Below are 15,049 nucleotides of genomic sequence, written 5' to 3'. Positions count from 1 at the left end.
TGGTCAGAAAATCATCTCCCCAAACCCAGCAGGGGGTTTTGCTAGACTAACATAGACCAAGTCCTGATCCAATCCAAAGACATTGCACCCTACTGCACTTCCCCTGGACACTTCCCCTAGGGAGGACAGGTGCACTTGTAACATAGCATTTCAGAAGTGTAAAACATAGCATGAGTATAATACTGAGTTGTGTACATTTAAGGTTATTGCAAACTGAGAAATGCAGACATGAGGTAAACAGATGTTGCTCATACTTTATATGAATAAAAAATAGGCTGTTAAAAAATCCTCCTTTGTGTAAAACCTGAATGTGGCTGAAATAAACACACTGCTTAAAACAGCACAGTCTGGACACTGAAGAAGAAACCACACATACAAAAAATAAACATTAATGTGCAATTTGTTATATGATATACTTGAAGAACACTTTGAAAGCCAATACTGTGTAGTAAGCCAAGCAGACCAAATGCAAGGAAGACCCAGTTAACTGTAGACAGATATTCAAGCCTGGTTAACTGTAGACAGATATTCAAGCTGCAACATCAAACAGCATTCGATTGGCCCTGCAATTTACAAATTTTGTAGGCTTACATTACCTCATATTCAATCACTGCTTCATCAAATCAAAATGGAAAAAAGAAAAAGGCATTTGGATAACAAGTCCACATATGAAGTACAGACGGCAAGGATGAGTAAGTCCAAACTGTCCAAACTAGCATGCGTTCTGCTTGAGGCAGTGTGTGCAGGAAAACTGTTAAGGGCACGTCTATCATTTTTGAGGTGATTAATATTGCTGTTCTAATACAGACGTCTCTGTTTTTAACATCTTTTATTTTGACATCCTATAAATGAGGACCGCTCTGTATTCTGTGCGATTATTTAAACCTGGATCTTAAAAACATTTTCCTTTGTTTAGGTTTTGAGTAAGAGTTACAGGTACACCATAGTCTTGGCTGCTCAGCCATAATATAAAAATAAATAGCTCATCAAATAAATAGCAAATGCAGAGTGATATGTATGAGCTCAATACATCACAATAGGCAAAACCCAAAATTTTAAAATAAGTGCTGCTAATTTTAAAAAATAAATACATCATATTATACTTTCACAATCCGTGTACATAAACCTTCTTAAAGCCATTTTGAACTGTTTCTAAAGCTTTGCTTTTTAAATGGAATGCTTATGCTTTTGCTTCAAAGATTAACACATGGATACGCTGAAAAGACCTGCCAACACATTCCACTTTAAATTTCTAGTAAATAATTACCTCTAATTAGAAATTATTAATAGGAAATATGCAAATGAATAAAAATGCATGTTAATGTGAGTTGCACTGGCTGCTAGTCAGTGGAACAAGCTGTCCACAGCTGTGGAACAGAAGCAGCAGTGGCTTCCGTTGTGGGACCTTCCCTATGAACACATTACAAATGTTAACAGACCTCAGGGTGGGCAAAAAATGGCTTCCAGTGTATCCCAGGCAACAGGCCACACCCACAGCCTCTACAAGACTCAGGGACCAGTGCTATTCAGGATAAGTATGGTGAGAAGGGTCAAGGTACAAATCCAGCTATATTATCAAATGCATTAGCATATGGATGGCACAGACAGAGCCTATGGCCATATTTTTACTTTTATGGCCAAGTGGGATTATATGTAAACACTGCCATGGTGAACACATCATAAATATAACTGCAGCTAAAGATTATCTTACATCCTTCATCGTAATAACTTTGAACAAAAAGAATAAGTTTGCACAATGACATCATTCTTATCTATTAAATATGTCATAGCCCTAAGTAAACAACAACAACAAAAAATTCTCCAAGATATCAACCCCTGGAGTAGCTCTCAAGTACCTCTGTCTACCATTAGGGTATATTAACAAGAAATGCTGCTATTATTGTTAACAGAAGAAAGTCAGACGCAAATAATTAGCATTATGCAAATTACCAAATGCTAATTGGTGGCTATAATTTTTCATTCTGTTGTTACCATCAATAGATTGTAAAAGTCTTTCTTTAAAAGATTCATGATACTTTTAGAGACATAGGAAATGATAAATATGAGATACATTCCTTTGGCATTGTAGTAAATAGTGCAAATTGTGGATTACATTTTCATAATTATTTGTATGTTAACTTCCTTTTTTTAAGCCTCATCTGCATGTACACAGTGCTAGTCAGCTGTGCATTTGTGACGTATTTGTTCAGTGTGTTCTCTGCTTTTTAGGCTTTTGTGAGTGGGTTCATAACCACAGCAGGTACAACGCACCAGTGCAAATCACCATTGTTGCAAAAGCGATCCAGGAAAGAGCGAGATAAGAAAGAAATGATGCAGAAACATCAAGATCTTCATGGCCCCCCAGCATCCTCGACACCCTCAGTCAAGACCTGAACTTGTCTTATGATGCTAAACCTCATAAAAGGGGGTTCATTTACTCATTTATTGATTCTCTTGTTCTTCGTTCTTCCTGTGAGGTGCTCCAGGGTAAGCCGTGGACCCGGAAGCGATAGAGACAGGTGTACTCTGGGTGACCCCAATTACTGAGGACCCGTAGTTCCACCAGGTGGTACACCTCACTGGGAGACTCCTGCAAACCACACACCCCACATACTACAATATTAGATTACATTATAACATGGACTACACAGTATAATACATCACACATAATCCCTTCACAAACACACATACGCACACCAGTGAATATCCATGTCCACACAAATATGCACACACACAAACATATACACACACACACAGTAATGCATTATTCTTTACATACATTCTAGAGGACAGAAAGAGCAGCAGTAAATGCTCTGTCAATATTTTATCATCAATATATTCTATCCATATTTTACAGTACAATATGAAACACAAGTATTCTCCTTATCATGCAAATACTGCACACTTGCAGCAGGTAAATGTATTATTCATTGTACCTATGCAGATTAGGTATATATATATATGGCAAGTATTACAAATAGCATTATGTATGCTTGTTACAGACTGCTCCTCTTTTGACTGGTCATGAGGTTCAGGCCTCTGCGTGTAAAGGGAATTCATTTAGTCTTGTTTGTAAACACGCTCCTGCTGTCAGTGAACACCTGCGTATGGGTAGTGTTATAATGTCTGTGTATTTAAACCACTGTTCATGTTTGCATCTTTGGCAGTCAATAGGAGTTTGTCATTGTTAGTGTTCGTAGTCGTGTTTATGTTCACAACTCATTGTCTTACATGTGTGTCAATAAATGTCTATCACAGTCAAGGGAGTCTGAACGTCCTGCTCCTTGCCCTGCGGCACTCGGGCCGTTACAGTGTGTGTGTGTGTGTGTGTGTGTGTGTCGGGGGTGTATATGTAATGTATATAAATACAGTATATTATATATACTAATACTATTAATACATTATTAATAATACTAAGACTACTAGCATTATAGTGCTAACATTGGACTAAAAACTGATCTGTAAATGTTTCCATCTTTCTGTGTTTTAGTGAGTGATTGCACAACTTTCTTACAGGTACTTGGTAGGTCTGGATGGGTTCTCCATCTTGGTCATAAGTAAACGATCCGAGAAGCTTTCCTTCCTCGTGTTCATGTGTCATTCCCTGGAAGAGCAGGAGTGTATAAGAATGTGAACACATTACACCCTGGAACCCCTTAAAAAGGAGCAGCTCTATCACGAGATGGAAGGAAAATAATTAATTCAAACTAATTAAAACTGTGCTTTGATTAGTATTTAATGTTGGTTAAAATCCAACATTTATAAAACTATCATGAATGGCCACCCTCCTGGCGTCCCGGTTGGCATGGTTTCCCTGTCGTCTGTTTTCCTGGACTCCCTGGTTCCGCTCTTTAGTTTCTTTTTCACCGCCCCTCATCTGCCCCGCAATTCCAGTCCATGTTTTGGTTCTCCCTGTTTCTATGTTCACCTGAGTCTGTTTAATGTATGATTGTTTTAGTTATTTTAGCTCTGGGTTTTGTCCTCTAGGTTGTTGGTTATTTTGGTAAGTCACGCTCATTCTGTCCTGTTTCAATTCCTCTCGCTGTATTGTCGTCACCCGTGCTTTTCGTTTGTCTAGTTCAAGTGTTCTACCTCAGTGTCTTCCCCTTGCCCCTGTTCATTTTGCCCTTTGTGATTGTGTCCCTTGTTAATAAAACGCCCCTTGCGCATGCATTCTGCCTTGTGCTTGTTCTGATAGGAATCATTATAAAAACCCACACAGCATAATGCATACTTTAATGTATATGCATAACATTAGATGTAAATGCATAATATAATCATTACAGCAGCCTCAGGCAATGTTGGTGTTGTGTGTGTGTGTGTGTGTGTGTGTGTGTGTGCACACCACTCACATAAACGGTGAAGTCCTTTGGTGCGCTGTCTATGTGTCCAGTGGGTGACAAGTTACGAGGGATGTGTTCCAAGGTAATGTGAGTAATCCGGACAGGGTAGGACAGAGAGATGACCAGGAACCCTTCAGAACCACGGAACGCCCAGCACTTACCAGGGTAGACCTCGGGCTGCAGTGTCATACACACACACGCACACCACACATTTATAAGCCACCCACTATGCAAGTTATTGACATAGTGCATGGTTGTGCTCTCATGTTAACATGGCCTGAGCCGGTGTCTTTTAAAACATCTAAGAACCCAAACATTTCTCTGAGGCCAAAGTGTTGGGGTTAAACCACGTCAGGAATTTGCTGTTGTGTACTGGGATGTCTGGTTCTGGGAGGGGTGTGTGTGTGTGTGTGTACCTGTATAACAGCGCGAGGGTTTTCAGAGTGGTACCACAGAGGAATTCCAAACAGACTGAGGCATGCAGATCTGGTCCGATATGTCTCAGAACAACGGGTATTTATCACACTAGCACCTATATACACACACACACACACACACACACACACACACACACACACCACACTTAAAGCTTTCTCTAATCATTATTTATAGGCTATTTTTCATTTTCTGATGCATCTGTCAACTTTTTAGTTTAATTTTCAAACTCTTATCAAACCATTGAACCCTTACCACATCCCTACTAATCCATACTAATCCCATATTAAACCATATCTGTCCTAAACCCTTACCAAATCCTTACTAAACAATCACCAGGCCCATACCAAACCCATACAGGCACCCACCAAACCCTTATTGGTCTATACCAAACTCTTAAATGCTCCTACTAAAGTGTCACTAAGCCTTTGTCAAACCTTTGAGCAAACTATTAAAGTCCTTCACACAATGTTCATGTACTAAACCCTTATTGAGCTGAACCAGGCCTGTTAGAGCCAGGAAGTGTTAACCCAGATGTCTGAGCTCTTCAGTCCGTTACCTGACGACTCCAGTGCGTAATCCGCCATTCCTGTCCCATCGGCCCTGAAGAGACTCAGCGCTCTGTGCACAATGTGCTCTATTTCCTGTCACAACATAAATCAGCATCAGGAACCAGCATTATGTAAACATGAAACTGTGAGATTCACAGTGCAGGACTGGGTAATAAACACAGTCCACAGAGGTCCTGGGAAAATCATACACCCGTAAACATTATACACACATGCACACATGGACAAGCCCCCTCTTGGTTTACTAACTTAGATGGACTAACTCTGCTTGTGCACACACACACACACACACACATTCTTCTACTAATGGGACGTCTCTCTCTCACACACCTTTATAGCGACTGCTCCCATTCCTTCCTCTTGCAAGGTCTCCCCCACCACCCTCCATACATCTCTTTTCTCTTTGTCCTGCTGTTGTCGAAGTCTGTCTATTATTTTCTTTTCCAGGGCCTCCAGCTCCCTCTCCAGGTCTGGACGCATCACTACTTCCTGGTCAAAGTTGACTGAGTCATCCATGTCCTTCTTTAACTACAGTAGAGGGAGAACAGGTGTGTCTATGTGTGTAGGGGTGGGGGGCATTTCATTAAAATTCAGCCATTTATAGTCCACAAGTGTGTCACACATCTATTAAGTGTCATGTGTAAACGATTACACAGAAAGACGGTGCCTTAATTACCACTGTGAACTGATCTTCCTGGGTTTCTATTCTGTGGATGAGTTGTTCCGAGGCTGCCTGGAGGCTGGATCTCAGGTGGAAGATCTGACGCTGATGCTGAGAGTTGACACTAGAGGGAGACAAAATACAAACATTTCTAAACATGCTGGTAATACGTGGTTTACAGAGAGAGCTGAGATAGAGGACAAGAAAAGGCCCACTTACTTCTTTACTCTAACCTCCAGGCCCTGCATAGTTTTTTGTAGTGTCTGCATGTTCACAAACACACACACAGGCATGTCAGAATTTGGTAATTATAGCTGATATTGCTACTGCACCACCTTTATTTGCATTTTTTAATTGCAATGAAGTGCCCATTCATTACAGTAATTTCCTATTCCTCTTACTGTCTCACCAGCATGGACTCCATTTCTCTGGCTCTGTTCTCAGACAACTTCGTCATCCTGTCGCTCATAGCTGACAACCTTGCATTAAGCACCTGATCCTGCAGGGAGGGAGGGGAGAGAGAGAGAGAGATTATTACCTGTGAGAAGTATAAAACAGTATGTGTTCTAAGACATAGGCGGCATCCAGTAAACATGTGTAGTGTCAGTCCTGTGAAGACTCTTCAGCAAATAAGAGTTTCTAGTGAACGTTCTGTTTAGTGTCGTCGCCATGACAATGTCAACAGGAATAAGCATGCAATAATGTGACGGATTAGTCTGATTACAGACAATGGATTTAGTGAGCATCTGCAGGAGCAGGGTTAGTTTTCTCACCTCAGATGTAAGCTTCTGCCTTTGTATCTCCTGTTTCAGCACCTGGATCTCACTCTGACAGGATGGAGAGATGAGGGGGGGGTCAAAGTGATTCTCGGTTTCCGTCTTTCCTAACTGGCGGTTAGACTCTTCTCTTTTCTTGCCAACACTCTCTTCTAGTTCTCTTCTAGTTTCAGCTGGCAGGTTTTGACCTCTGATTCTGTACTTTAAGAAACTTGCCCTGTTTATTGTCTTTAATTTTGGTTAGGTGCTAATTTGTAACAACACAGTGCTTTGGAATGTCTCAATTTAGTAGTGGGCATAATTTAAATTCTTTTTTGTGTTTCTATCTCATTTCTTCTTTGTGGCCAGTTGATGGAGGGAGTCATTGGATTTACTTTGTTGCTAATGAACGCTTTGTGGTTCAGGGAGTCTGGGTCTGATTTTGGGTTTCTTCGGTGTGAAGAATAAGTGGAAACTCTACTCATCTGGGAGGACTGAACTCGCTTCATACTTGTTGTGTATTCTGTTATTTTTTACACAGCAGGATGATACTGTAAAAGTGATTTTATTATACTGTGCACCTGATAGTCCACACCATTAATTTGAAGGGGAAAAAAAATCCTCTGTCCCATACTCATTCTGTCTCTCTCTCCCTCTCTGTATTTCACTCTCTCATATTCTCTCTTTTCCTCTTTTTCCTCCCAGTCTCATTCTCTCACCAGCATGGACTCCATTACTCTTGCTCTCTTCTCAGACCACTTAATCTCTTCTCGCAGGCTCCCGTAGATTTCATCCTTCATGGCCGACAACCTCGCATTGACCACTTTATCCTGGAGAGAGAGAGAGAGAGAGAGAGAGAGAGAGAGAGAGAGAGAGAGAGAGAGAGGGAATGTTAAAACAGTGGGTTTATCACCTGGACATAGGAGGTATCCAATAAATACTAATCCAATAAATGTGTGCAGTGTCTGCCCTGCAGTGACTCTTCAGTCACCTGACAGTCCACACCATTAATTTGGAAATGAATCCTTAATCATTAATCATTCTGTCTCTCCCTCTCCCTCGCTGTCTTTTACTCTCTCATTCTCTCTCTCACCAGCATGGACTCCATTTCTCTTGCACTGTTCTCAAACCACTTCGTCTCCTGCTCTCGCAGGCTCGCGTAGATTTCAACCTTCATAGCCGACAACCTCGCGTCCAACACATGATCCTGCAGCGGGTGCCAGAGAGAGCAAGAGAGACAGAGAGACAGACAGAATGTTGAAATAGTGGGTACCGGTGAGAAGTATAAAACAGTATGTGTTCTAGGACATAGAAGGTATCCAATAAATAATAATCCAATAAACGTGTGTAGTGTCTGTCCTGCAGTGACTCTTCAGCCAAAGAAAGTACTCACATACAGAGGGGCACGTGTGTGAAGGTGCGTGGGATCAATCATGGTCTTTTCAGCAGTGTGTAACAGTTGTGCCGTGACAAAGGGGTACCAGTACCATGCTCCTGTAAAAAATAACACACCTGTCATTGAAGCACCTGCCAGCTACACACGTCGCTAACACTCCAGTCATGAAAAAGTCTGTTACACCTACTGTCGTTTCCTTACCGCTACCAGCACACTTGCACTGCATCGGTATATGTGCATTCCTGTCATTGTGCCTTTTGTGTGTACTGTGTAAATCCCCCCCACCCCCCACCCCCCAGGAGCTAGGACATGAGATGATCTGACATACCAAAAACCAGCAAGAGGAGGAAGAGGAGGAGGATAGCCTTCCTCACACCTGCAGTGTGTCTGTAGAGATGCAGAAGGAGAACATAGCTATGCAGAGTTGCATACACCACAAAAACATGCACATACACACACATGAGCACACAAATGCACTCATGTATACACATGCACATATATACACATTCACGTGTACACACGTGCATGCTCAGACACGAACTTACCTGCTGAGCAGAAAGACATCAAGCAGAGAGATTCCAGAGGTCAGACTGTACCATGCTGGTCCCAGCCACCAGTAGAGCAATGCAAAGGCACGAGCTAAACAAACAAACAAACAATACATCATTCAAGCAAGTGATAATGATGATGATAATATCTATTTAAAATGGTGAGCAGTGTGCACCTGGGAAGGTGAGCACTTTTCGGAACCAAAAGTCTGCCTCAGCTGGAGCCTGAACAGGACCTGAGAGAAAGACACGGGCAGAATAAATCTCCATCTCCCCCCACTCTCTGTCTAGCTGTCTGTCTCTCTCAGTTTCACACACACACACACACACACATACTCACATTCCTTCCCTATGTTATTTGACACTGGCACTAAACTGCCTCAGCACCCTACCTCTTACACCAACATATTCTCTGTACCCTACCTCCTACACTAATATATTCCCTCTATATATTTGGCCTCACAGTCGTGTATATCATACAGGCCCTTACTGTTCTTGGACTCCCTAAAGGAGTAATAATGGTGGTTGAACAGGCGCTTACACTTCAGCAGCACAGAGACAGACGCGAGGAAGCAGGAAGACAATGTGGTTACACTGTCAGAATGACTTAACATGCCCACATGCACGCACGCACGCACACACACACACACACACACACACGTCCTCATTTAACACAATGAAATGTCCACACCATCTATCTATCTATCTCTCTCTCTCTCTCTAACACATGCACGCACACACACTCACTGGACTGTGGGTAGTCGCCATCCTCCGATGAGGAGTATCCTGAGGAGAAGCCTGCCGGCTCTGTGGCAAGGGGGGGTGAAGCCTGGAAAACAGGGCTCCTCCTCCAGACGGCAGCCTGCACAGGCGAGGCCACGCCTACCCAGGAATAACAACACTTGGTCAATGCATTAGAAGCCCCGCCCACTGCATATACCCACACCACCTTGGCACATTCATTTAGCCCCAATAGTATTGACTTGACCACAAAATCCCACACTGAGCAGATGTGGACCTTCCATGAACGTGAAAAGATTTCCTGGTAATTGGATATTGGGTCATTTTTTCCACAGTAACCACAGTGTACAGCAGAAGGTAAACATTTCATGGAAACATAGGACACTTTGATGCTACTGCAATACTAATTTACCACTACTTTAGTATAGTTTTAGTATAGCTTTAGTATAGCATTAATACTGCTTTAATACAGTTCATTGAAGTATAATGAAGGAAATTCCTTTTGATTGGGGGAGTTGGAGGTGGAATTTAAATATGAAGTATCTGGTGCATATGAGGTATATGCTGAGTATTACGTATATGGTGAGTATTAGGTATATGGTGAGTATTAGGTATTAGGTATATGATGAGTATTAGGTATATGGTGAGTATTAGGTATTAGGTATATGATGAATATTAGGTATATGGTGAGTATTTGGTATATGGTGAGTATTAGGTATTGGGTATATGATGAATATTAGGTATATGGTGAGTATTTGGTATATGGTGAGTATTAGGTATTAGATATATGGTGAGTATTGGGTATATGATGAATATTAGGTATATGGTGAGTATTTGGTATATGGTGAGTATTAGGTATTAGGGATATGGCGAGTATTAGGTATTAGGTATATGGTGAGTATTAGGTATTAGATATATAGTGAGTATTAGGTATTGGGTATATGATTAATATTAGGTATATGGTGAGTATTTGGTATATGGTGAGTATTAGGTATTAGATATATGGTGAGTATTGGGTATATGATGAATATTAGGTATATGGTGAGTATTTGGTATATGGTGAGTATTAGGTATTAGGGATATGGCGAGTATTAGGTATTAGGTATATGGTGAGTATTAGGTATTAGATATATAGTGAGTATTAGGTATTGGGTATATGATGAATATTAGGTATATGGTGAGTATTTGGTATATGGTGAGTATTAGGTATATGGCAAGTATTTGTATTAGGTATATGGTGAGCATTTGGTATATGATGAGTACTAGGTATATGGTGAGTATTAGGTATATGGTGAGTATTGGGTATATGGTGAGTATTAAAAAAATGAATAGCTGTATTGACAATCTGTTTGAAAAATGAATTACAGTAAGATGTATTATTATAGTACATACATGACTATAATACATACATTCTTCTGTGAATGTGTGCGTAAGAAAAAACATTGATTATAGCTTGTTATAAACTGGTTATAAACAGTTGAATATGACATCAGCACTGACCTGTAAATTCATCCTCTGTGATGAGCTCACTGGTGTATGGGCCCTGTGATGAGCTGAGGCTGCTGGCATGGCTTGAGGTGCGGGAGGACCCGACCAGCTTACGGTTGGCTGCCTTCTTCTTAAAGACCCTGGAGAGAAAGAGAGAGAGAGAGAGAGAGAAGCTGATGTTCACCAAAAACACATGCACTCTTTCACACACACACACACACACACACACACACACACACACACACACACACACACACACACACACACACACACCTACACACCTGAAGGGGCTCTCTTTGTACGAGATGGGTGAAGCCGATCCATTAGAACAGGTGCTGGCAGTGTCGTCATCCTGGGGGTAGTACCCACTCGTTTTTAAGCGGGCGCTGCGCCTTGACATCTCTGCACGAAGAGACAATCAATTAATCAGTCAATCAATCAAACAGTTAACAGAATCTAATGTTCTCATTCCTTTGTATAGGCTTTCCAGAAATATAGGCATGAATTTCCATCTGAACATTACATTAGTGAATAGGACATATAGTAAAATGTACTTACTAAATATTTCAATGTTATTCAAATAGCATGGGAGGTTACTCTTTCTGCAGTCCTTCCCTGAGATTTAAGAGTGGGTTCACTGCAGGTTGACTAAGGGTTGTTTTCCTAGATAAGAATTCAGTCCTGGACTAGTCTGGAACTAATCTGCAGTGTCATCGCTGAAGTGCATCCCTACTGGACAAGGCTGTAAGAACCCGGTGATGTGTTGGCCATCCTGTTACAGTTGTGCTAATAGAGGTGTTGCCTGCACAGTTCTCACAGGTCATGGTATTCACTAAAGGCAATCATAGCAGACATGGTTTTTTCATTTGTTTTGTGTCTGTGTACAATAGCAAAGTCTAATCTTCCGTCTGTCTGTCTGTCTCTCTCTCTCTCTCTCTCTCACACACACACACACACACTCACACACAGAGACCTCTCACAGTTGCTGTAAACCGGTTTATTTTCAAAAATGAGAAACAGCCCAAACAGCCACAGAAGTGGTCTGTTTCTTGCACACACACACGCACATGCACACTCTCTCTCTCTCTCTCTGAATAGCATCTCTTCCTATTTTGCATTCTTTCATTAACACACAGACTTGTCTTGCCTTCATCACTCTCAAACTGAGCACGGCAAGAAGAGAGGAGACATTAGGTTGCGAAATGAGGATACCACAAAAAGCCACAGTTGGATTTTCATTAATCAAGATCAAAGACACGAGAGAGAAATTAGACATGAGAGAGAGAGAGAGAGACAGAGTGAGTGAGTGAGAGAGAGAGAGAGAGTGAGTGAGTGAGCAAGAGAGAGAGAGTGAGCGAGAGAGACAGAGTGAGTGAGCGAGAGAGAGACAGAGTGAGTGAGCGAGAGAGACAAAGTGAGTGAGAGAGAGTGAGTGAGTGAGTGAGAGAGAGACAGTGAGTGAGTGAGAGAGAGACAGAGTGAGTGAGTGAGTGAGAGAGAGAGAGAGAGAGAGAGAGAGAGAGAGAGAGAAAGAAGAGTGAGTGAGTGGGGGGGGGGGGGGTAAGTGGTGTGTTACCGACGTTGAGACAGGGAGAGAGAGCATAAGTGAAGATTGACTCATGCTAAAATAAACATCTGAAGCTGGAATATTTGAAGTCCTATTTAACACACACACACACACACACACACACACACACACACACACACACACACACACACACACACACACAAGCCACAGGGCAATGATAAAAGAGGCTGAAATTGTTTACCAAAAACGAACGCAGAAGATAGAAGCCTATCGGACACTATCGGAATGAGCTTGGACCACAGACAGTGTCGCAGAAGGGCAGGTCAGCTCGGGTCATGGTAGCGCACTACGAGGCCAAAACAGCTGGTGGATATTTACGAAATTACACGGCTTTAACTTTAGACGGTGGTTCTATAGGTAACGTTAGCTAGTTAGCTGGCGTTAAACTAAACTTATCCAAGGTAAACTACGCGACCCAGGCTATTTAAGTACCTAACTAACAATGACTTAACTTCTGGTTCCCTGTAAACGAACAATCCGTGTAATTCTGTAGCACCTAAAAGATAACCAACACAACCAGCAAAAGCTTCTTCTTCGACAGCGCAGAGAAATAACTAGTTACCAAGCAACAAGCAAAGGCTTTGCACGTGCCTAGTTTGCTACTTACCTCGTTCACTTTCGGCCTCAGAGGAAGCCATTCTGTCCGCGAGCTGTCAAATAATGGCGAATCTACCGCCCGCTATAGCTAGCTAGCTAACAAAGTGACAATAAATAATAAAAACAAATAATAGTGAATATACCGCCCACTATAGCTATTACCTATCTTAGCTAACACAGTGATAATAAATAATAAAAACAAATAATAGTGAATATACCGCCCACTATAGCTATGACCTATCTTAGCTAACACAGTGATAATAAATAATAAAAACAAATAACAGTGAATCTACCGCCCGCTATAGCCAGCAACAAAGTGCAGAGAGCCGGCGCAGCGCTGTCCCAAAGCTTCTCCACAACAACAAACAGCTTACTGGCCAAACCGACTTATTTTGCACAGCGAAACAGATAATTTAAAAGACGCAAAAGTAACGTAGGTGCGGAGGAAGACGAAAAAGTGACAGCTATTCCAGGAAGGGGTTTGACAGTGGGCACAAACCCCTCCTTCTGGCGTCGCTTTCGGTTGTTTTTAAAACGATCGGACTGGCACGCGCTTACTCTGATAACGCTCGCGCCCCCAAACGCCGGAGTTCACAACAACCGCACAAGCAAAAGTTTACAAAATCTGAATTTTTTTATTTTTTTTCTTTGTTCGGGGAGGGATGTTTTGCATTTCAAAGTAACCGTATTCCTTACAAATCTATAATGTATTAAAATATAAAGTTATATTAAAAGACCCAGATGGCTTCGAACAGTGCTGACGGGTTTTTGTTTGTTTTTTCGCTTTGAAACGTAGTAACTTTTCGGTAGCAACCTAATTACGCGTCAAAATGTATTGGATTAAATATTTATGATGACCGGCATTATTTTTTGTACATTTGTAAAATTTGGAATTCTTAAAAAAGTATTACGCACCTTGTTGTTCACCTGCCCAATCGGAAGAAACAGCGCAATGAGCCAGACTTCTGCGCTTCACCTTTTCATCCACACGGGGGCGGTATTAGGCTGTATTACCAATTAAGTAAACGGTCTGCCGCTTATAAGGAATTGACAGACTGCATTAAGAAAGATCAGATAAGAAACAGCTATGTAGAGACTATTCTTTGTACTTTCATTTGTCTTAGATAGCGAAGATGTCAATTAACTGAGATACTCAGTTACCGTAAGTTAACTTAAATTCATTTGAAATTAATCTCGTAGATGTAATTTAACCTGTCCCTCATCCGTAGCTAAGAAATTGACACATTTATGTGTTTATACAATAGCATTTTGCAATTAAAATGAAATTATGCCATCATTGCCTGTGCAGCATTGTTATTCATAACATTTTGCTTGAGAGATTTAGATTTTGTGCTTGACCTCAGGGATTCATTTTCAGGCTAAAGGTGAAGCTATTTTTTGATTCAGTGAGTGTGTGTTTGCGTGTCTGTCCGTAGGATGTTGGCTCTGTGGGACTCTGGGTTTTGGTGCATGACGACACTGGCCGGTTTAAGTTAGCGTGTCCGTGAACCAGGAGTAGAGCCTGAGCCAACAGCAGAAACTGATGCTGCGGCTGGAACGCCTGTCCCAGACTGATCACTTTGGCTAGAAAGAGTCATTCGTCCAGAAAGTAGGTCATGCTAGATAGAGAGTGTAAGAGGAGCTGCAGGTATTTTTTTGGAAGTTGTTGCGTTGATGGTGGTGGGGGGTGTTGTTGGTGGAGGGGAGTGTTGGAGGTGGTGGTGGAGTCGGTGGGGGGTGGTGTTGAGGGAGTTTCAATGGTGGGGGACTGTGTGGTAGTGGTGTTGGTGGTATTCGGGCAGTTAGAGGCCCAGCCTGAGAGCCGTCTTTTTTGGCACACATTAGGATTCACGGGTGTGTAGATACATCATCATGGAGGATCTCTGTACTCAGACCGCATTATGAAATGCCTGCAGCGACAGTCAGCT

At 41.8% G+C, this 15,049-nt stretch overlaps 1 protein-coding gene across 2 annotated transcripts; it reads right to left on the bottom strand.

Annotated features, from left to right (window-relative positions):
• Positions 1-382: 382 nt before the first annotated feature.
• On the bottom strand, positions 383-13,650 carry sun2 (Sad1 and UNC84 domain containing 2). Of its 2 annotated transcripts, XM_081706491.1 has the most exons (21): positions 13,132-13,650; positions 12,706-12,810; positions 11,218-11,338; positions 10,949-11,076; positions 9,455-9,589; positions 8,884-8,943; positions 8,705-8,798; positions 8,488-8,546; positions 8,157-8,257; positions 7,857-7,970; positions 7,483-7,593; positions 6,782-6,835; positions 6,418-6,507; positions 6,228-6,271; positions 6,024-6,132; positions 5,678-5,875; positions 5,338-5,422; positions 4,760-4,875; positions 4,353-4,520; positions 3,515-3,604; positions 383-2,590 (listed from the first exon to the last, which is right to left on the bottom strand). In XM_081706491.1, exons 3-21 carry the CDS (start codon positions 11,334-11,336, stop codon positions 2,435-2,437), a joined length of 2,031 nt encoding a protein of 676 aa, XP_081562617.1. In that variant the 5' UTR covers positions 11,337-11,338; positions 12,706-12,810; positions 13,132-13,650; the 3' UTR covers positions 383-2,434. The 2 variants fall into 2 exon arrangements, with proteins under 2 accessions (XP_081562617.1, XP_026871207.3); XM_027015406.3 differs by lacking the exon at positions 12,706-12,810 and having other exon boundaries at positions 13,132-13,649.
• Positions 13,651-15,049: the final 1,399 nt, after the last annotated feature.

The sequence above is a fragment of the Electrophorus electricus genome, chromosome 23, assembly GCF_041902795.1.
Source record: "Electrophorus electricus isolate QZ-2024a chromosome 23, ASM4190279v1, whole genome shotgun sequence".
Taxonomy (NCBI): Eukaryota; Metazoa; Chordata; class Actinopteri; order Gymnotiformes; family Gymnotidae; genus Electrophorus; species Electrophorus electricus.
This window is presented reverse-complemented; position numbering and strand designations above follow the sequence as displayed.